Here is a 22,818-nt window from a genome sequence, read left to right on the forward strand (position 1 = left end):
CCAATGGGAGGCTCCTCAATTGATTTTTCTGCAGCATTATCAAAGCTTACCAATACATTGAGTGTGGCCCTTCTTATCACATGTGCCCCTAACGCAGCACTACGATGAACAGGAATTGACTGGTGGGGGGAAGTCCTTTTGGTTTTTAAAGTTCTTTTACTGAGAAGACAGGGAGTAGTTAACTTCCTTCCCCCCCTTGGCAGTGTCTCTGCTGTGTCGACTTACTACCTGGGCATTACTCCGCAGGCGCCTCCAGTGAGGACAATGACATTATTCTTTTTCAGATGTAGAAATCCCTGAAAATCCTGAGGCTTATCTTAAAATGACCACAAAATCTTTGAAAGCATCTTCTGGTAGGCCCCTGCCTATGCATGTGTCTCAACATGGCCGCATCCCATGGCACACACCGCATCCTAAACCTTGCTCCCGTGTCATGTCTGACCTGTGCCTCTGTGGACACCATGCACCTTGGTCTTCGTGTCATGGTGTATTTACACTGCTGTACTCACCCTTACCTGCGTGTTCCCTACATACCAGAGTGCTCTCGACGCCCTCCCCCCACCCACCCACTTTCAGGCCGGCAGAAAGAACTGCTGTCGTAGTGCCTTTGTTATTTTTTCCCTTCAGCATGGGCCAAGCTTTCTTCATGGTGGCTTGGTTTCAGACTATTTCCTTGCTTCTGGTGATTTCCTAAGATGGATAACTGGGGTTAGAAAGGACCATTGCCTTTGCCACGGCAGAGGAAACCTTTCTTCAATTTGCCACTTTAATCCTACACCCCACCCTGTCCCTCTCTTCAGTGGTAGCGGAGGGCTATCAGCAGCTGTTTGGTCCCTAAGTCCATCTTCACACAGTCGCTGTGTGTCCCCCTGACCCCGCTCGGAGGCCTCCTGTCCTTTTGACCCCCCCACTCCTAACCTTACTGCCTAGCATCCCTACAACTCCAGACACCAGCTCCATCCAGAACGCCGCTCATCCTGCAGCCAATCACATATATGTTCGTTGTGCTCCGCTGTGGTCCCACCTCGTGAAGGTGCCATGTTGCTCAGTTGCATGACTCATTTCATCCCCTCCCAAGACATACTGACATTTTGCAAACATTGCATGCTTTGCAAGGAAAGCTGCAGAACTCATTTTGGTATTATAACCTGATGCCATGTCACCTGTGACCATGTTTATGTCACTAAGTAGAAATCCTTTGGTTGGAGAGTAGACTCTAACTCGGGGTGACGCTTTGTTTTAGGTAAATCCATTTCTGAGGGCCACCCGTGGCATGTTCCCGACACCCCTTCCCATTCCAAACATCACTACAAACACATGGACGGTGACAGGACTGTGGCACCGATCCCCGCAGATGCCAGCACGCCTTACAAACCAGCCTATGTAAGTCCTGACTCCTTGGGAACATAGGCCAGGTGCATGCGGGTATTTCCAGTCTCTCTGGATCTGTTTTGCTCATATAGTGATGGGATCTCTTCTGAGGGACTTCAGGGAAGGGATGTCACTCAGTGGTAGAGCTTGCCTAGCATGACCTGAGTTCAAGTCCCAGCACCACCCAAAGAACAAGGCCCTCTTCTCAGGTATCCCTGCTTCAGCAGAACCCAGCAAATAGACTAGATTGAAAGAAAGGTTTCCAGCCCCAAAATTTATGTGTGCTGAATGAAAGTGAGGTGATGAACAGTGAGAACAAGAGAACTATTACTGTTAGCAGCAATTATCCATATAAATAACAGAGCCTTCCTGAGCTGCCTCTCGCCTCTCAAATCTGTGCTATATTTGCCTTCTGACTGCACGTCAGGAAACAAAACAGGACTTCATCATAATCTGAATTGGTGGCCATGAGACCTGGATTTGGCTCCCAAGCCAGGACAGTGAAGCATACAGTGCTCTGTGAGCCTTCCTCTCCCGATTATGAACCCACCTCGTACATTAGGATTGATGTGTAACAGGGAGGAAGCCCTCAGGGTGTCCCTACTAACACTGTATTGGGGTGCTTATTACAACAATTACCCCTGCACCTCTTGGCTGCAGGAGTTCTTGGAGTGCTCTGGTGAGGCAGCCGCTAGAGATAGGTGTTAGCTCAGAGCATTTACAATGAGGGACTTGAGGTGAAAATGTCATTTGCAGTGTAGCGACACAGACATCTTTCGGAGTAGGCAATACAAGTGGAGGTGGAGGACCAGTGGGTTTGGCCAAAGTGCCTTCTGTGTCTGGGAGTGACTGTTACTATGTAATTGGGGACAGTTTTAACTGGTCAAATCTGACACAGCTGTGGCTGTGCCTACTCTTCCTCCTCTCACTTAGCTGACAGCTACCGCTTTTACTATCTCCATCGGTGCTGCAGCCCAAGACTGGAAGGAAACCTCACCCAGCCCTGGAACCCTCTCCCTACCCTGTGGTTCGGCTTCTTTCAGGCGTTAGGCTTGTGTTCCTCACCTTCCCAAGTTCAGCAGCCCAGCTTCTCTACTGGCTGTGAAACCACACGGGTTACCAGAGATACAAAGTATCGTTTACTGCATCCCACACAAAGAAGCCCGGTGGACAAGATCCAGAGAAAGCGCAGCTTTTCTAAGAGGGAACCATTTGTTTTTGGAAAGGTCTGATGTAATAGGCCAATGAGTTTTGTGGGAGCAAAAGAGTCACTGTGTACGTTGATGTTTGATAATGAATGACCAAGAGAAGCGAATGAGCCGATGTTTCCCATTCACAGTGAGGGAAATGCTGAACACCTCAACAGGGTGATACAGAGGGGTGGGGACACTGTAAAACAATGCAGGAATGTAAAAGTGCTGCCACAGGAGCTGTCTCATAAGATCATTCTGACTTTCCCATTGTTTGTGTGGAGACCCGTAGGAAGATACAGAAACAGGCCACTAAACGCCCCTCGTTGATGTGCCACCGTTTCCTTGGCCGTGGCTGGCTTTCTGCCCTCAGCCTGCTTCCTTACTAACCTTGACAGGTACAATGATGACACATGTCAGTCATTGGTCACCTATTGGTGGGAACTGTCCACAGAACCCAGATGTTCTTTAGCGCTCTTTAGGATTTTACAGAAATAACTAAAGATTGGCTCCTTCCAGGTAAAGCTGCTATTAGGTCAAGATGACAGCAAAGAAGGCTCAAGAGGCTCAAAGGACAGCGCCCAGCAGGAAGATGAGCAGCTGGCCACTTTAACGGGACAGCAGCCAGGTACCAAAAAACGGGCAGCCCTCAGGAGATGTGGAGCTTGGTGTCTGGGCCTAGGTGTTCGCTTCAGCTGTCACTTGATAGAACATTAACTGGGGATCAAGCAATGCTGTGATTTACCAAGACTGCTGAACCCACCCCACAACAGCCTCAGTTAGTTTGAAATGAGCCAGTTTGTGTTTTTGAATGAGTCCACAGCCATCTCATTTTAAATTGGATTTTTTTTTCTTGTAGTGCTGGGGCTAGGCTTGGTAGACACGTGTCCTACACAGCTGCATCCCTGGCCTTTTGGAAACACAATGAGTGACAAAGGATCCCCATAAGACAAAATGCATGTTTTGTTTTTCTGAGACAGGGTTTCCCTGTGCAGCTCTAGCTGTCTTAGAACTTGCTCTGTAAACCAGGCTGGCCTTGAACTCAGAGATTCGCCTGCCTCTGCCTTCTTAGTGCTGGAATTAAAGGTATGTGCACCACCACCTGGTTATGAAATGCATGTTTTAATTACTCGCCATGTAAGGAAAAACAAGATGGAAGGTGGTGATTAGCATATTGTCTCAAGTGCCTCAGAAGCTAGTCCAGTAATTACCAAGGTCATTGCTGAGCTAGGTGCAAAGTATAGCTGACTACATGGTGCTGGTCATTATGAATCAAAGCAACGCTATCTAAAATACTGAGCCAGAGGCCAGAAGACCTACTGGGCACAGGTTGGGTTTCCTCACCCTTTGTCTCCACTTCCTTCCACCTTTGTGGGAGTGGAGGGGATGAGCCTTGGATCAGAACTTGGAGATTCCAGATGTGAGGGCTCTGGTCCTCCTCCAAGGAGCACCCTCGCCTCCCCTCTATTGAGCTGAGAAGATCTGCTTGTATTATTGCTTGCTTTAATTGGCAGCTTTGGATTCCAGGTGCCTTCGACACGTGGGAGCTGATTCAAGCGCAGGAGCTTCACAGCAAGCTCAGATTAAAGCAGAACGTGCAGCAGCTCAATTCTGATATCGGCAGCATCACTGCCTGGCTCGAAAAGACTGGAGCAGAGCTGGAAGCTCTGAGGTTGGCAGAGCCTCCCTCCGATATCCAGGAAATGGCACTCAGGGTGAAGAGGCTGCAAGTGAGTGGACCCGTGGGTGGAGGGGAGAGGCGATCAGAGCAGGCTCAAAGAGTTAGCATTGTGCTGCTGGGCAAATAGGTCAGATCTGGGCTTGGAGTGGCTGGTAGCATACGGGTAGCATGTGCGGAGGTTAGTGGCTTTTACCTCAGTGAGGCCCAAGACACAGGTTTCTCTTTTCACAAGACAAGAGTGTCTACAGAAAATCCCCAAACCTAGAAGACCACAGCAGAGATATGACTCAGGCCCTCAGGGCTGGAAAGACGTGGATTGAGGATTGAGTGCTGGTAGCCAGCATCAGGCAGCGTAAAGCCAGCCTTCTGACCTGTATGTGGTAGTTCTACAGGAGGCTAGCAGTGGAGCCTTCCTGGGAAGGGTTCAGATCAGCTCACTGGCTAAGGAGTCCTGAGGCCCGACTCCTGTGGCTACGCTGTGATACAGTTAAAGAGTTGTTATTCATATCATCAGCTCAAGGCCTCAAGAGCACCAGCCCAGGGTACAGGGCAGGGGCAGCTTGAGCCCTGCAGTTTGAGGGTGCCCTGAGCAAATAAGTCTGAGGTCCTGAAACCCAAGACAGGAGTCTTGAGGGTGTCCAGTTTCTCTTCACACCTGTGCTTTCCCATTGCGGATACAGAGGTTACCATTTCTCCAAAAGGAGTGATGTTTCTGAGGTCCCTAGGGGCCAAGTGCAAAGTAGCTACATGGTCTTTATCTGGAAAACTTTTAGTCTTACCTTGGACTGTCCCTAAGCCAGTGACAGAGAAGGGACTGTGGAGGTCAGTAGGGTCTGTCTCTTCATGCCTCCGGTCAAGCCTGTCAGAAGCAGGCCTCCCCAGCCCTGCTGGCCAGCCAAGCTCACGAACCTTGTAAGGCAGCTCCCTCAGCTGATGCTTCCCAGCCACTCACAGGCGAGCTCTGTCTCGTCTTGGTACCCACTGCTCGGAGAAGCGTGGAGGAGGTCTGTCCCTTACAGGTATTCTGAACGAGCCCCTCTTCCCTGTTGTCGGAAGCCCTAACTTGATCTCTTCCCTAGGAGATATTAAAAGCCTTCGATACCTACAAGGCTTTAATGGTCTCTGTCCATGTGAGCCACAAGGAATATCTGCCAAGCCAGAGCCCCGAATCCACAGAACTCCAAAATAGGCTCCATCAGCTGAGCGTGTCCTGGGACGAGGTCCAGGGTGTGATGGACAGCTGGCGAGCAGACTTACGACAGTCACTCATGCAGTGCCAGGTATGTTGACTCAGCCCAGGGCCCTGTCCTTCCCAGCAGCAGCCTGGCCCATATGCTAGGAGCTGCAGATATTTTTACCATCCCCAGGTTGGCTTGAGCTAGAAAGTAAGCAAATTCCCCTCCCCCCAGTGCCATTAAAATGACCCTGTGTTTACCTAGCATTTCCAGGTCTGTTGCTCATGTCCACTCTGGGAGTAAGGGTCACAGCAAACATGCCACCTGGTTGAGGAAATGGTCTCTCTCTGTCCCTTGTGAGACAGAATCATTGACTTGGCCCTGATTACGGGAGCCGTTTGATACTTTGAGTTCCCTGAACCTCCCAGACCTCGGCGTTTCCCTCTGAGACCTGAGCCTGACTCTAGGGCTCTTTTTTAAAGAACTGAACAAGGTGATGTGTATAATGCTGGCCTGCTACCCAGCCCCCATGAGTGTTGAGCGTGCGTTTGCTCTCCACCATCGGTTAGCTCTGTGGCTGTCTTTAGGAACGTGAGCCCATCACAGCCTGTCATGTGGGGTGGGATGGCACAACCATTGCATCTGGGAAGTGGGTTAAATAACATATGTGGTCTTCACATTTAAATCAGTACCTAGAACACCCGCCCACCTCCCACTCCACCTCACCCCACCCCCACTGCCGGTATCAGTTTATATGTGATGCCTCCCAGGGCTCAGCCAGGTGTACACTCTTCTTGCTTTTTCTTTCCTTGGTTGAGTCCCTGGCCTGTCACTGAAATCTGGTCCTTTGCTTACTGTTTGATGGAGATGAGTGGGCAGCTCCCTCTAGGCGCTCCCTCCCTCTGCCCCCACCAAGAACAGGGCTCTCACGAGTGTTGTTTCTGAAGGACTTTCACCAACTGAGTCAAGACTTGCTCCTGTGGCTAGCGAGTGCAGAGAGCCGAAGGCAGAAGGCACATGTCAACAGCCCAGAGGCCGACCGCCAGGTCCTCCTGGAGTGTCAGAAAGAGCTAATGGTAAGTTTCCTCTGCAGTCCCACCAGCCACTGAATACCTCCGTGGGTCAGAGTCCTTGGCAGCTTCATCCAGTGCTGCTCTGGGCACTGTTGGTGGTTGTGACTCACAAGTTCATGCAGAAAGGTGAGGAGCCAGAGCCAGATGCTTTTAAGATTCTCAGGAATAAGGGACATCAGCGTACTAAAGGTACTTTTTGGAAGTCAAGGCCACTGAAGCATGTTTCTTCCATTATTAATTATTCACCCTTGGATATCCAGTGGTCTTACACTCCTACACATACCCAGATTTGAGGGTACTTGAGTCCGCCAGGTAAAATGTTTGTTTTGTCTACGTAAATGTAAATATTTATGCGTATTTTGCATATATTTGCATATAACCTACACAAATCCTGCCATACGTCTTGAAGCCTCTCTTGATTACTTACAATCCTTAATATAATGAGTTGTGTAAATGCTGTATACATACCTGTTGTGCCACACTTAAGGATAATAACAAGGAAAGTATTCACATATTCAGAACAGCTGTAATTCTTTGCTGTGTGTTTTGATCCATGGCTGATAGGCTATTTGTACAGGACGCTTGGGCACAGAGGGCAGACTGTCCTGTTTGCCTGAGAGATGAGGGAGGGCATACTGCCCAAGATGGGCTGCATGCATTCTCTATATTCATGGTAGAAATGTCCTATTTTCTGGAGGTAACTGTGTCTTTATAGATTATTTTTCACTAATAAGCCAAGGTGAGACCTATACATTCTGACATGTCTCAAAGGAACTTGTTTTTAACCTATCAGCTTACATGTAGCTTAATTTTCAGTATCTTATATTTAAAATTGCTGGGCATTGCTTTAAAAAAAATCTATACTAAAATCTCTGTAGAGTTCCACTCCCTACATAACAGTGTCCAAGAGAACTTTGTACGTGAGTGGGTATCTCATGCCACTGTACCTCAGGTGGTTACCAAGGGATTAGAATGTGATTGAAACTGATTTTCTTCTTTTAATTTGAATGAAGGTAGCTGCATAGCAGGAAAACAGCCCTTGAGTGACCGTCCTGGTGGCTCTTGGTATACTGGCTTCAGTTTGCCTGCCCGAGTGTATAAGGGGCCTGGGCTTTTCAGAGCACACTTCTTCACTTCTCTCCTCATTTCTCAAAATCAAAGTATCTTTAGAGGTCAAAGGAATTAAAACAGGGGCTGGGTACAACCTATTCAACTGCTCTCTGAATAGTGTGAAGCACTTGGTATCAACAAACCAAAGAAATTTGTGGAATCAGCTGTACCTAGCATTCATCCCAGAACACAGAAAGCCGTGCCATCCTCCCCTCCGACAACTGTCTTACACCATTTTGCTTTCAGCAACTGGAAAAGGAGTTGATAGACCGTCAGCCTCAAGTCAACTCCCTGCAGGAGATTTCCTCCAGCCTTCTGGTTAAGGGGCACGGAGAAGACTACATTGAGGCCGAAGAGAAGGTCCATGTAATCGAGAAGAAACTCCAACAGCTGCGAGAGCAAGTGGCTCAAGATCTGATGTCCTTGCAGGGAAGCCTGGTGAGTCAGTCCACTTGCCAAGTGGCCAAGATACCTCAGAAGAGGCAGGTGGGGTGGCAGGCTGCAGCCTCACTGTGGGAGAGGCAGTCAGTGTGAAGGTTCCAGCCCCTTCCTGGCTGTGCGGCTTTAGTTGTATAAGCCCAGTGCAAATGCTCTGTCATTTGGAAAAAGGCAGATAACCATCACATCTATCAGTAGGAATATGCAAGATGGATCCCGCCATGTTTTCTACCTTCATGCTGGATACAAGCCTTCACTTTCTCTCTGTCCTGGTTTCCTCCCTAATTATACTTTCTGTTGAGCTTCAGTTCTCTTGAAAATGTGCTGTAACCCAACGAGCATACCAGACGGTGGCCTCCCCCCCACCCCGGCTGCAGCAGTCACATAAGTCCATCAGTGATGGACGGAGACTCACAGCCAGTTGGGATTGTGAGTTTCCAGTGCTTTGGCCTTTTGTCTGAAAAAGTCTGTCTTTTCCACGGGAGGAGAGAGCTCTTGGAAGGACTTAAGCTAGGATGGGTACACACTACTCTTTTAAGAGTTCGTAAAGCACAGTACAGGAGGCTGCCTCCAACTTTGTTTTGCCCTAAACTGAACAACTGGGTGTGGCTTTCAGAATCCAGACGATTCTTTGACCAGCTTTGATGAAGTGGACTCAGGCAAACAGCTTCCAGCAGCCTTGGCAAAGGTCAGTGCCCTTCCTTCCTTAAAACATACCCGGCCTGGCTCTCAATCAGGAAGATGGCAGAATCTTGAGAGTCCAAGGACCTTTTGTGATAGCACAAATCTATTTCAACCAATCTTCTTGCCAAAAGAAATTATAATATTTTTAATAACAATTATTTTTGAGTACGTATATACAAACATGTTACTGTCTGCATATGGAAGTCACAGAACAAGTTGTCGGACCCGGGTCTCTCCTTCCATCACTTGGGCAGGGACATTGAACTTGGGTCATCAGGCTCTGCAGAAAGTGTCTTTACACGCTGAGCTCTCTCTCTGGCCCTTTACAATGATTATTAAAAAATGATTTTTTTTTAAGACTTGACTCAAAGGCTCTCTCCTGGTGGGTTACTTTTTGACGTCATAGTAGATTGTAGGTGGGGACCTCTACTGAGGGATTTCCTCATGTCTCCAGTAAATCAGATCAGTAAACTAAAATATGAAAATCTTGATGGCTTAACAGACCTCACTCCCTAGGTCATCAAGTTGAGTCACACGTGGTGTGACTCTAGACCTTGAGAGGGTGGAGAAGGGGTAGCTAACCTAAGGGAGGACATGTTGAATTATGGACTTCTTTGTTCTAGCAGTTTGGAGCGGAAGAGGAAGAGGAAGAGGAGGCAGACAGCAGGTAATGGGGTTACACTTCCCACGGTGACACCCCATGGGTTCCTGTGGAGAGGACCAAGCTTCTCTTCCAGAAGTGCCCCCCAGCTGCCCGAGTTACTTTTCTATCGCTGTGACAAAACACGCTGACAAAGCCATGGAAGTAAAGACGTTTATTGTGGCTCACAGTGCCAAGGGTACAGTCAGTCCATCGTGGCAGGGAACTCTTGACAGCAGGAACTTGAGGCGCTGGTCATGGTGTACCCACAGTCAGGAAGCAGCCAGAAGAACAAACAGATGTTCCCGGCTCGCTTTCTCCTTCCGTTTCAGAGCCCCAGCCTATGGAACAGTGCCTCCCACTCCCAGAGCAGTTAGCCTAACCTAGAAAATCCCTCACCAACACACCCAAAGGCTTATCTACTATATGATTCTATACCTTGTCAATTTACATGTTAACCAGCCATCACCTCAGCTGTCAGCTTATTTGAGCCTCACATCCCAGAGCCCTGATTTCTTTTCCATAAGCACATAGTCAGATGATGGTGAGTGTGCCTTAGAACCCTCCTGATGAGTGCCCCCCCCCCACCTCTCTGTTGGCAGGATGCCCCACCTCGACAGTCACGGCAGCTCACAGCCAAGGCGCTCCTTCCTCTCGAGGGTGATCAGGGCAGCCCTACCATTGCAGCTGCTGCTCCTGCTGCTGCTGCTCCTGGCCTGCCTTCTGCCTGCCTCTGAAAATGACTACAGCTGCACCCAGGCCAACAACTTCGCCCGCTCCTTCTACCCCATGCTGCGGTACACCAACGGGCCGCCTCCCACCTAGAGGGTTCTGCCTGCTGTGGTGCCGTGCTGACAGCCTGTCAGCCACAGGTGCTCAGCTCGTGGTATCAGACCAATCCGGGAGTGACTTTTAGCCAGGGATTTGCTGCGGACACCTCCCTCCTCTTGTCCAAGTGGACTCTGGGAGCCCAGGACAACTCAGACAAGATGTCCTTCTGCTGGGACAGAGAATCAAGTACAGCAGGACCTGGCATTCAGATAAAGTTACTAGATGGGTTCAGAGAACTCTGGAAGAGCCGCACAGTCTGGAAAACACTGTTATAGCACAGCTCATAAGGCCCATGAACAACAGTGCTTGGCACATAAATGAACTTCATCCAAGGATCTAGTAGGTCCCTACCTTAGTAATGGTTCGGAAATTTCTGTGCACTGAGCTGATTGGTTGATTCAAATACATTTTAAATATTTAGAATCAGTTTTCCTCCAATCAGCTAATAGTCTGTACTTCCCAGGTTATAAGCCAAAATCTCCCATTCAGTACCCAGGTCAGCTCTTTTACATTGCTTTAAAAATTTCTTAAAAAAAAAAAAAAATTTTTCTAAAGAAATTTTATTGCATGGATGTCGTTACTTGTGCATATTTTTTAACAACACTGAATCTGTATGTATAATGTAAACTTTGATTTTAAAAAACAAAGATTTTAGCCTGAGCTTTTGACTAATGTACAGTAAATGCCAATCTACAGTCTTGATAGGGATGTTTTTATAATTTAATTTTTTAAGACTTTTCATGTTTAAAGAGACACTTCAGGTCTGGTTGAGCTGTTTGGCCACCAGGGGGTTGGTAAAGCAACTTGGAACTATTTGTGATATGTACAACTCAGATGTTTCTCATTAAAAAAAAAAAAAAAAAGGCCAGCTTGTGTATTGGATTCTGTTAGAAAGCAGATCAATGGCGCACTTAGTCTTCCAAATACGACAAATATTATCTTAGACTCATCTGATCCCACCCACTGCTACCATGGTGGACCCTGCAGCCTCCACCTGTGGCACAGACCCAGGTAGGCTGACTGTACTCCCCCTCCCCCAGATTACCCCCATCTCTGTCTCCCTGAGACTCAGCTGATCTCAGTGAGGCTGTAGCCACCACATGTTCGTGTGGACCCATAGACAACCTGAACTTTCCTTCCTAGCCTCCATTTGAGTCACTCAAGTCCTCTGGCTGCTTGCCAGGAACAGCCTCCTCCTCTTAGCCTGTCTCCCTTCCCTCCAGGACTCACCAGATCCTAACACAGTAGCCACCAGAAACCATTCAGTCACCACCAATATACCCCACTGTCCAGAGCACTACAACCCAACCACCCTGACTCCTGGGAAGTACAGTGTGGGTAAGGGGTACGTGACCAAGGCAGCCCTAAGATGAAGCCCCAGATGCTAGGGTACATGTTCCACTTTTGACCATCTCTGTAGCCTGTCCACCTCAGGCCTAGCCATCACTGTGACTGTAGGTTCTGGGAGCCCTCTTTGCTCTTACTGTCCTCTGTTGAGCTGCACTCAGACCCGGAGATTGACGACTTGTACCCACGAAGTGTGTGAGCGTTCAGCATCTCCAGCAGCAGGTCATACACTGGGACCACATTTTTGCACTTCATGCTGAGCAGATGTTCCATGCCCTTGTTACTATGGGGGGGAAAGGCACTCAGAATGCTTCCCTCCAGATAGCCAAGAGAATGTTGAAATAGTCCCCAAGACTCCTGCACAAAGCCAGCCCACCCTGCCCCACCCCCACATTCCCTGTACCTCTCCCACCCCATTGTTCTTTAGCTCCCGAATCCAGCTTCCTCAATAGTCTACATTCAAGGGCAAACGTGATGTCATCTTCCCCTCTGGCTCACCACCCAATGCTGCACCACGAGCTCATTCATAACAAGCACAAAAGCCACAAAACCATGGATCTAAAGAGTGTGACTGTAACTAGGCTTCTTCACACTGGGAGACCCGAAGCACCTAGCTCCTTGACTGACTCATTTGGGAAGGTACATGTCAAGACACTGAAAATGTGTGCCATTCTTGGCTTGACCTTAAAAGAGTCACATGTTCTGATTTGGGAGTTATGAATAAACTCCCAAATAAGCAATTGGGTGAACTCACACATCGTAAGGATAGGCTGACCTCTGTTCTGCAAAGGGTTCAAATGGGCCAAGTGTTCATTAAAGAAAAACAAAACAGGAAGAAATCTTTCTTCTTTCCTCCTCCTTGTTAAATGCTTGATTCAACACTGTCCTCCCCACGGCTCTTCTAGCTTCCTACTTGGGGAGCACTACCTTCAGTGTTCATCGCCTCCTGGGTGACATCAGCCACTGAACGTCACTGTACCAACAATAGCCATTTCATCACAACCTCTTCACCAGTGCACATGCTGTGCACTTGCTGAGCTGGACTGGGTTCCATCCACAGTCTTGCTTCCTCAGCCTATTGGGACGTTCTCTTAGGTCTCATCCTTGGTACCCTGATGCCATGGAATCTAAAGGACAACTCGGTGCACATCCCCAGTCCTCAACCGAAGGACAACCAGGAGAGCCAGGCTTAGCATCCTTATGAAAATAACTTCAGGCCTTGGCCCTGGGTGGTCTAAGGAAGGTGGCAACTCATTTTAGAGAGACAAGTGCCCATTTTAGGACTCCATAAACAAATTCTAAAGACTAAATTACATCCAGGTGGGTCCCACCAGCTGCCTCAAAAAATCCTATCAGGTGCTATGTGACACTCATTTCAACACCTGCTATGCACCAAGCTTTGGCACAGGTGCATACACTGATGGTGTGCCCTTCCTGTTCAAACATTCTACCATATCTATGCAAACTTGCTTACATTTTCCCAAAGCCCTGAGCGCATGCTCTGCCCACACCCCACCGGAGCAGCGTCCCACGGGTTTGTACCTGATGTGTCTGACATGAGAAAGAAGCATCAGAAGGTTGGCCAGGCGGACTGACTGCTGTTGGGAGGAGATACCACTCTTTCCAATCACCCAGACCAGGGCATCTGTCACAGCATTCAAAAGGTGTGTCAGCTTCTGGCTACTTTCTGCCTCCTGGCTTGCTGTCGCCAAGGGGTACATACCTGGACAAAGAAGGAGAGCCCCAAAGTCATTGCTCAGAGAAAAGGAAACTGAGGCCACATGCTCAACTAACTGTTAAGCACTCCTGGTTCCCAGGGGGAGGACCAGAGCTACTCTAATTTGCACATGCATACGTGTAGTGCAAGCTAACTAGAATGGGGAACTACCTCCCTCTAGGTTCTTCCCCCAAGAGCAAAACCTCATCACCAAGCTGAAAGGGAATCCTGGTTGGATACAGGGTAGATAAATGATCCTTCCAGGTGTCCACCAGGTCAGATCTGTGACCTTGCCAAGACAGTTGGTCTATCAAGTAATTCTGCTTCATATTTGCAGCAAATGGCTTCATGACGATGGTCAGGTAAGATTGATTCCACTTGGCTCCAAGGAGGGCTCATCACAGCATTTAGAAAACAAACCGAGAGCCAATGCCATGAAACTCTGTGTCCCCCTCCCAGCATATGTGTCCCCAAGGCCACTTCTGACCAGTCCAAAGTACTCCTCCCACTTCAGTTCCGGGTTTAGCAAAGCTTACAGGAACACTCCTCCTTAGACTGCCCTACCCTGTTCTGCTATGCCCCACCTGGGGTTTCTAAGATACTCCAATGGCTACGAAGTAACCAAACAGCAGCCCAGATGAACCTCAACCCTACCCTACTTAAGCCCCGATTCTCCCTTTCCTAAAACAACTCTTCTTCCAGACTTTAAACTCCTAAATAAGAATAGACAACAATCGTGACGTGAACAAGGGTGCTGCGGAAGTGGCTGCGGCGTAATCGAAGGGACATCTAGTGCCCGTTAACCACTGAACTGGACCAGAAGGAATTGCTTTCTGGTTCTATTGACATTTCAGTACAATGAAAGCAACTGTGTTTAATTCCACCCAACTCAGTTACAGCAAGGGACGTGCTGAAGCACAGTGATTCAGATATAGCAATTCTCTGCATCCCTGGAGGCCCTCCAGAGTGTCTTATAATACATATTTGAATGTTCCACTTTTCACCTGAGAGACAGCGGCTAGAGGGCCAGAGTTCAGGGAGACCCCAGATGCCTGTAAGCTAAAGTTCCCAGAAAAAAGCCAAACCTGTGTTAACGATTCTATACGGCTGATTGACTGATTAGATCTTCCTGATTGTCCCAAGACCGGATGTAGCAGATTCAGAACCAACATTACCTTGAGCCATCTCTATTCCTCTGATTCATGGCCCACTTTCTCCATCTGGCCTACTGCCATTTTGACTGTTAGGTATAACCTTTGGTGCATATACTCAGAAGACCACTATTTCCCGCCAACCCAGAAGCTGAGAATGGCGCCAGGCAGCATCTGAGACCTATAGCACTAGCTTGCTGGTTGCTGCAACCTACTGTTCCCACCAATGCACTTGGTAAATACCTGGGTTTATAACGTTTTGTCCTGTAACTATAAAAATTTCATGAAACTACTTCCACATGCTGTTCTTAAAACCCGGACCTGTGCTGCCTGCCGGGCCATAGCCACTCATACCGGGCTCAGTATAAACTAATTCTTTACTCCCTTTGAAGTGACAATGGTAATTTAAGATGACAAGGTTCTCTCAAGAAACCAAGGGCTGAGCCAGCCAGTGGTGACACACCCCTTTCTTTAATCCCAGCACTTGGGAGGCAGAAGCAGGCAGATCTCTGAGGCTACCGGTTTTACAGAGTGAGTTCCAGAACAGCCAGGGATACACAGAGAAACTCTGCCTTGAAAAATGGGAAAGGAAAGAAACCAAGGGCTGGCTAGGAATGGTGTCACCCATTTAATCTCAGCACTCTGGGTCTCACTTGCTGTGATAAAACACTGGCCAAAACGACTTAGAGGAATAAAGAGTCTACCTCCCCTTACAGGTTACATTTCGAGATCAAGGGAAGAACAGACAGGAACCTGGAAGCAGGAGCTAAAGTAGAAGCCATGGAGAAGTGCTGCTTACTGGCTTGCTCCCCAACAGCCTGCTTTTTTATAGCACTCAGGACCACCTGCCTAGGAATGGCCACAGTGGGCTGGGTCTTCCCACATCAATCATTAATTTTAAAAGTGTTGACAGACTTGTCAACAGTTCTTCAATTGAGGCTTCCTCTTCCCAGGTGACCCTAGTTTGTGTCAAATTGACAAGGCTAACTCGTATAACTTGAGAGGTCAAGGCGAGTGGATCTCGGTGAGTTCCAGGCCAGCCACTGCCACACAGGGAGACTCTGGGGATGGAGGTCAGCGGTTGTGTACCTGCTTGCCTAGTGTGCACAAGGGCCTGGGTGTGAACCCTGGTGCCTCAGTAAATAAATAAAGCACCACCAGATCTGTTTCTCTGTAGCTGCCTCTCACCTCCTCCAAACCCTCAGACTCTCATCTCTACCTGCCCCTCCCAACAAGCCACTCAGTCACCCCTAAGCAGCCCAACTTCAGGTCTCCAGTGGCTCCTTTGAATGACAGCCATTGAGACAGAGCAGATCCCTTCGATCTCGTGCCGCCATTGAGGGACCCAGGTCTCTTTTTGACTTTTTTTTTTAATGCATTGGGGATGGTACATAACACATATGTGGACACCAAAGGACAATGTGCAGCAGTCTCTCCTTTCACTCTGAGTCCCTGCCACCAAAACCAGGCTGTCAGGGTTAGTGGTAGCTGGAACCTTTTCTTGCTCAGCCATCTTCACCGAGCCCATCCCCACTTAAATAGTGTCACATAGCCCCGGTAGCTGTGAACTTCTGATGTGAGCAACGATGGCCTTGAACTTCTGATCGTCCTGCATCCATCCTTCTAGTACTGTGAGGTGGACTTGAGTCAGCGCGCCCGGTTTCTGCGGAGCTGGGGACTGACCCCGGGTTTGCTGTGTAGGAGGCAGGCACTCCACCGGCTGAGCTAGCTCCTTGCTCTGTTCCCAGTTCCCACTCTGGAATCCCTCTAACTTCCTGCACAGCTGACACACTGGGCATTCTCTATACTCTGCAAAGGAAGTCTTTCTTCTTCTCCATCCTGCCTTCCTATTTATACCCATTCCTCTAAAGATCTCAGCCTGGTCATGAACTTCCTTCTGGAAGTTTCTCCTGAGCCCCAGCCTTACATCCAGCTTGAGTTTTTTCCTCTGAGTGCAGGATGTCTGCCCTGTCCTTCCACATCCCTGCACCTATCCTTGACCCTAATCAAGGCCAACACGGCACTCAAGGACACAGACCCTGCCATTTGTCACCAAATCCCTATCACCTCCTACTTCGCCTGACACAGAGGGCACGTTTATGTACAGAGACAACTAGACTAGATTCACACAGGTTCACATTTTTTGTGTATTCTAAGGCAGCCACATGATTATAAACATAATGTTTGTATATGTTGTATAAGTACATACAGAGGAAAGCATTAATTTAAAAATGTACAGACTTTTGAGCTGGGCATAGTGGTGCACACACCTTTGATCTCAGCACTTGGGAGGCAGAGGCAGGTGGAGCTCTGTGAGTTTGAGTCTAGCCTGGTGAACATAGCAAGTTTTAAGATAGCCAGGGATACATAGAGAGACCCTGTATATTATGCACAGTCACAAAAGAACACACTTTTTCTTTTTTTTTCTTTTCTTTCTTTCTTTTTTTTGTTTTTTTTTTTGTTTTGTTTTGTTTTTCGAGACAGGGTTTCTCTGTATATTCCTGGCTGTCCTGGAACTCACTCTGTAGATCAGGCTGGCCTAAAACTCAGAAATCCACCTGCCTCTGCCTCCCAAGTGCTGGGATTAAAGGTGTGTGCCACCACTGCCTGGCAAGAACACACTTTTCCAACACAGGGTATGGCCCATGAGGTTGGCTTCCAATTCCCTACATAGCTGAAGATGACCTTGACCTTCTGACCCTGCTGCTACTCCTGCATCCTGAGATTACAGACACACACCATGAAGAATTGAGCTACAGCCCTAACTTACATGCCCCTTTTCCATCCTTCTATTTGAAATCACCTCTAGAACAGACACATCCAGGGAGACAAAACAGATTGGCAGTTAACATGGGGTGAAGGAAGGGTGGGTGTGGTGATTAATTGTAATGATCAGCTTAACTGGACGAAGGAACCTAGGGCATTGATGAGGCACACCTCTGGCATGTCTACGAAGGTTTCCCCAGAGAGGATTAACTGAGGAAGCCCCATGCCATGAACGGGAGTCCTACCAGCTGAGCATCAGAATTCCCTATCTGCTTGCTAATCCCATGGATGTGTAAGCAGGTCTTGCCATGTAGCCCAGGCTGACCTAGAACTTCCAATACACCTCAGCCTGGCTTCAAACTCATAGTTCCCCTGAATACTAGGATTACAGATGTACACCACCACACAGAGCTTAAATTATATACTTTAAATGGGTGGATTGTGGTATTCTCTTGTTAATAAAGTTGTCATTCAAATAGCCTTTAGAACCAGAATTACAGTAGCAGGCATGCCCACTGGCAGTGTATAACTCCCTTCAAAAAGCATGGTTGGTTATCAGTCGTCCTTCTCTGTGAGCCAGCATAATCACCAAGGGTGGAAGGGTAGACCCAGGATCTTCTATGAGCTTGGACACAGTCCCAGACAGAGCCTGGAGCCATTGTGACCAATTAGTTTGGGAAAAGGAGGCACGTGTTTAAATGGGCACCTGCCATGTCATGTTTTTATAAGGAGGAGTGCACATATGAAATGTCTAAAACTAATTTAAAATCATCTCAAGATACTTGCTTTCCTGTACTTCTCTCTCTCTAGTCAGGAATACCAACCACATCCAAACTCTGGGCATCCATACTCTTGCTCACTGATGTAGCACATGGGTACACACTAATCGATAAATGGCAGGCCTTCAACAGGGGTCAAAGGACAAGACTGTAGCCCTGTCAATCAGATACAGAGGAAGAAAAAAAAATCTCCTCTGCCCCTAAAAATAGAAACACTATGACTCATTGTTAAAAACAAACCTAAATTACTTTTCATAAAACTAAAGAGATCTAGTAAACAGGGAAGAGGAGGGAGGGGCTCTTGGCACAATGTCCATGTAAACCACAGAAAGTAATTCAAGGACACAACCAACCCTGCTCTTTCCAGAAATAGTTGTGCGTTCCTCTCTCTAGCTCATCTGGCGTTCTGGAAGCAAAACTGCCAAGATTCGTGGTAACCTACATCTTCAAAGATGAAGGCAGAGCCAAGCTTTGCTCAGCTGGAGGGAAGTAACTCAGAAAGTCTGGAGTATTGTATTTAAAAATCCTATAATGTTATTTTTTTTCCTGGCTTTTAAGAGTAAAGGGAAATATGTTTGCTGCTCTAAAGCAAAATAGAACGCCCCGGGGTTTACTCTTATAATTATTTCAACTAATAAAATGTTTTGTTCTTTCAAAACCTTAAAATTGTTTAAATAAATAGATTTGTTGCTAATGTATTCGCTTGTGGTTGTTTGTTTGAGACAATGTCTGTGTAATCCAGCCTGACCCCAAACTTGCTCTGGAGCCAAGGAGGACCTTGACCTCCTGACCTTCCAGCTGTTGTCTCCCAGTGCTGGCAAGCGCCACCATATCCAGCTCCCTGTCCCAACTTTAAGCTGTTTAAAAAGAACAATGGTAATTATCTACAGGCTTATTCCATTCTCTTTCCTAGAGTTCGACCCTAGTTCTCCAATAAGGTGGGTACAGTTTCAGATTCATAAGTGACAAAGTTGTCACCTTATTTGACATAGGTTGTTAGTCCTAATGCTCACGTGGTTTTTTTTTTCTTTATTTCTTTGTTTTTTTGCTTGTTTGTTTTTTGAGACAGGGTTTCTCTGTGCAGCCCTGAACTCACTCAGAAGACTCAGAAGACCAGACTGGCCTTGAACTCAAAAATCTGCCTGCCTCTGCCTCATGAGTGCTGGCATCAAAGGTATGTGCCACTGCCTGGCATGATAGCTTTTAATTTATGAAATATTAACATTCTAACAGATTGTTAAGTGTATAGTTTCTTGTCTCTGCATTTTAAGAGGCTGAACATTCCAGCTTTTCTTACACACGCCCTAGACAGATAGCAGAAGAGACTCAAGTTAGAATTACATACATTCCCTCCAACACCTCCCGATAGAGAGGACAGTGTATCTCTTCCACTTAAGCCTATCAAGAATTAGAGTCCACACTGCTTGAGTGTACACCCACAGCAGAGGCCAAAAGCCCTACAGTTTGTTCATTCTGCCATCCTTAATATTTAGAAATCACTGACATGCACCACGAACCGAGTTGAAATTTAGCTGGATGATACTGCTTGTGTCTAGTATAGACAGATAATGTCCCATTAGTAGGGACACGTGACATAGAAACCTGTAGTTATCTAAAACATCACTTTGACAAACCACGACTCGGCTACCACACCATGCTGACACTGGTACACTTGCTATATATTTTACTCCTAAAAAACCCTCAGTTCTTTGGGGTTTTTGTTTAGTTGGCTGGTTTCTGGTTTTGGGCACTAGATTACCTTTGAGATGCAGATGCATAAGAGTAGACAGTAAGAAAACAAATGTCCACTCAGCTGACTCCCCTTTAGAGATGCTCTTTGTGTAGATCTGTTTCCATGCTTTTTTGGTAGATTTGTTTTTTTTTTTACTTTTTGAAGAGTATCTATTACTATTTCTTTTAAGATTTACATTTATTATTATTTTCTACCATGGTGGGGGGGGCATATGTGCATGTGCCCTCTGAAGCCAGAAGAAAGCATCAGCTCCCAGAAGCTGGAGGTTCAGCCAGTTGTGAGCTCCCCGACTTGACTATTGGCAACTGTACCTGGGTCCTCAGCAAGAACAGCACAGGGTCCTCACCAACTGCTGAGCCTGCTCGCCAAGCCCACCATTCGTATTTTGTATACTATGGTCCTGCTAGTACTGAAAATTTTCAGTTTTCTGTGTCTGGAAATACTTTTATTTTACCTTTGGTTCTAAAAGTATAAAGAATTCTAGAGTAACATTGTTTCTAAAGATGCTACTTATGACTTTTTTTAAGATTTAAAAATATTGTGCATCTATGCATGTATGCACACATGAAGGCCTGTGGAGGCCAAAAGAGGGTTTCAGATCCTCTGAGCTGGAGTCAGAGGTGTCTCCAAGTAGCTCCATGTGGATCCTGGGAACCAAACAGAAGCCCTCTGCAAAAGCAGCAGGCTCTCACAGTGGTTCATCCCCCTCTCCAGCCCCTGTTTCTCTGTCTCTTGACTCGGATTTCAAAACAGAAATATGCCATTGTCTTCCCCTTTGTTCCTTTGTATGCATAGCTGTCCCCTCCCCTCCCCCAGCTGCTCTTTACCATTTTCCTGCTCTGGGTATGGTGGTATGTGTCTGAATATTCCCAGTTACTGCAAACACTGGTACACACAGATGGCTTGAGCCAGTCTGGGCAATACAGCCAGACACTGCTCAGGAACCTGAGGCAGGGGGGATCAGGAACTTGAGGACAGCTTGAAGTACATAGCAAGGAAAAGAAAGAAGAATGGTTTCTCTCTTTCCTGCTGGCTTTAAGCAACTTGATGAAGACCCGTCCTTGCTGTGGCTATCCACATGGTTCTTGAGCAGGGCTTCTTGGAAACTATTTACAGTTTTCAGTAAGTCTAGAACATTTTCACCTGTGTTTCTTCACAAATTTTCTTCTGTGTGATTTCTGAGTAAGTGAAGTTGCCTCACTCGGCTGCTGGTCATTTCAAAATTGCTGTTTGTGAATCCACTAACTCACCTTCTGAGACAGTTTGCACATCTCGAAGTCCGCTGGGGCCGATTCAGACTTTCTGAGACCTGCCTTGCCCGATGAAATGCAGCAAGTGTTTTAATGACTTTCTACGCTCTCTTTCATCCATTTTACTTTGTCATCGTTCCAACTGAGTGGCTTTTCTCCTACTGGACACCATATTTTCTTCTTCATGTACTAATTTTCAGTTAGTCATTTTGAGTATTGTGAAATTTACCTTTAGACTCTGGCTAGCATTATGTGTTTTGTTTTTGTTACCATTGCTTTTTTCCCCCCTTGCTTCTGAGTGGTGTGGGTGTGGGTGGTCAAAATCGTGGTTTTATGCATGCTAGGCTAGCGCTCTTCCAACTGATCTGCATCCCTGGGTCCCTGGCTTCCTTGGAGTACAGAAGACTGAATTATAGGCTTTGACCATAAGCAGGTGAGAATTCTTCCAATAGTCTTGAACTATGTGCTAGACTGTAGTTAAAAGATTTCATGATATTTTGATAATCTGGGCTTGCTTCTATGTTTGATTTACTAGCCTGGAGTCCCGGGCTAACTATGGCTATTATTATATTACAAGGTTTTCCAACAGAGTGGTTAGAATCTGAGGTGTTTCTCAGCCTGTGTGAACTTCAGAGATCATTTCCCTCCCTCACCTTGAAACATGAGCGAGCAATTTAGCGCTCAGCCGGAGCCTTAAAGAGTGCCACCTGCAGACCAGCGGGGCTACGTGCAGCCCTTTCCTCTCAAGCGCTCCCCAGACAAATCCCTCAGCCCTGGCTGCTCAGATTCTGTTTTAGCCGAGGAGACAAGCAAATGTCCACTAAGTTAGTCCTTGCTTTGGTTTTTGTTTTGTTTTCAAATTAATACTGCCAATAATCCAGAAAAAATGGGGGTGTTCTTGTAAACCCTTCAGGGCTAGCATAGCAGCCCCCTGTTCCAACAGGAGCACTTTTCTATAAGAAACCAAATCCCAATTTCCCCACATCAGTGTCAAACAGAATGAATTCACTACAACTGCCAAGTAAGCAATGAGATTTCTATAAAAGCTTTCAAAAATTCGGATTTACCTTAAATTTGAATGATTTTTCTGCCCCCAAATGGCAATTTCATCCCAAGGCCTTCCTCACCTTCTACAATGGCACCTTTATAGGAAGAAGGGTAAAGCTTCTGTCTTGCCCATCTACACAGATGTAGATAATCTGGGCTTGCTCCTATGTTTTATTTGGTAACCTGTAGTCCTGGGCTTAAGTTGTCCCATTACTATGGCAACAGCTTTCTCAGAGCTCTATCCAATGTCCAGGATATTACAAGGTTTCCCAACAGAATGGTGTTTTAACAGCAAACAAACCGCCTTCCGGGAAGCAGTTAGCTCTGAAAGGGTTCTAAATTCCTCCTGGAAGAATAACAAGTCTGACATTTGGCGACCTCCACTGATGAGCTGGGAATGTACTTTTGAAGCAAATCTCCCTTTGTTCAATAAAGAGACAGAGGTGGAAGCACACATGGGGGGATATCACCAACAGGCAGGTTAGAAATGCCTGGCTGGCCAGGTAGTGGCTCAAACCTTTAATCCTAGCACTCAGGAGGCAGAGGCAGAAGGATATCAAAGGCAGGAAGGATCTCTGAGTTCGAGACTAGCCTGGTATATAGAATGAGTCCCAGGATGGATAGCCAGGGCTACGCAGAGAAACTCTGTCTTGAGAAGCCAAAAGAAAAAAGAAAACAAGAAAAGAAAGAAAGGCCTGACAGACAGTTCCTGCATAACCTTAATCATGATGGACATAGCGCTCTGTCACTATTTTGTAAAAGGTGAATAGCAGCAAAATGGAGGAGGGTGTTGGGTCAGGGAGATGCCTTGTTAG

The 22,818-nt window shown here is 47.0% G+C and overlaps 2 protein-coding genes across 5 annotated transcripts in view; one reads left to right on the top strand and one right to left on the bottom strand.

Annotated features, from left to right (window-relative positions):
- The window catches only part of LOC114640748 (nesprin-2-like), a 154,360-nt gene extending 143,304 nt beyond the window's left edge, over positions 1-11,056 (top strand). For both annotated transcript variants that reach the window (XM_028789805.1, XM_028789814.1), the window contains 10 exons: positions 285-353; positions 1,244-1,383; positions 3,081-3,189; positions 4,089-4,291; positions 5,322-5,522; positions 6,365-6,493; positions 7,847-8,038; positions 8,655-8,726; positions 9,346-9,389; positions 9,965-11,056. In XM_028789805.1, the coding sequence (XP_028645638.1) occupies positions 285-353; positions 1,244-1,383; positions 3,081-3,189; positions 4,089-4,291; positions 5,322-5,522; positions 6,365-6,493; positions 7,847-8,038; positions 8,655-8,726; positions 9,346-9,389; positions 9,965-10,187 (1,382 nt within the window). In that variant the 3' untranslated portion in view covers positions 10,188-11,056. The remainder of the gene's footprint in view (positions 1-284; positions 354-1,243; positions 1,384-3,080; positions 3,190-4,088; positions 4,292-5,321; positions 5,523-6,364; positions 6,494-7,846; positions 8,039-8,654; positions 8,727-9,345; positions 9,390-9,964) is intronic.
- A 390-nt stretch (positions 11,057-11,446) lies between these two features.
- Positions 11,447-22,818, bottom strand: part of Esr2 (estrogen receptor 2) — a 58,731-nt gene continuing 47,359 nt past the window's right edge. For 2 of the 3 annotated variants that reach the window (XM_028789896.1, XM_028789887.1), the window contains 2 exons: positions 13,083-13,263; positions 11,637-11,823 (listed from right to left, as the gene is read on the bottom strand). In XM_028789896.1, the coding sequence (XP_028645729.1) occupies positions 11,637-11,823; positions 13,083-13,263 (368 nt within the window). Of the gene's footprint in view, positions 11,824-13,082; positions 13,264-22,818 lie in introns of all 3 variants that reach the window. The other variant, XM_028789877.1, reaches the window with a different exon arrangement.

Source organism: Grammomys surdaster, unplaced genomic scaffold, assembly GCF_004785775.1.
Source record: "Grammomys surdaster isolate TR1022 unplaced genomic scaffold, NIH_TR_1.0 127, whole genome shotgun sequence".
In the NCBI taxonomy this organism is placed as follows: Eukaryota; Metazoa; Chordata; class Mammalia; order Rodentia; family Muridae; genus Grammomys; species Grammomys surdaster.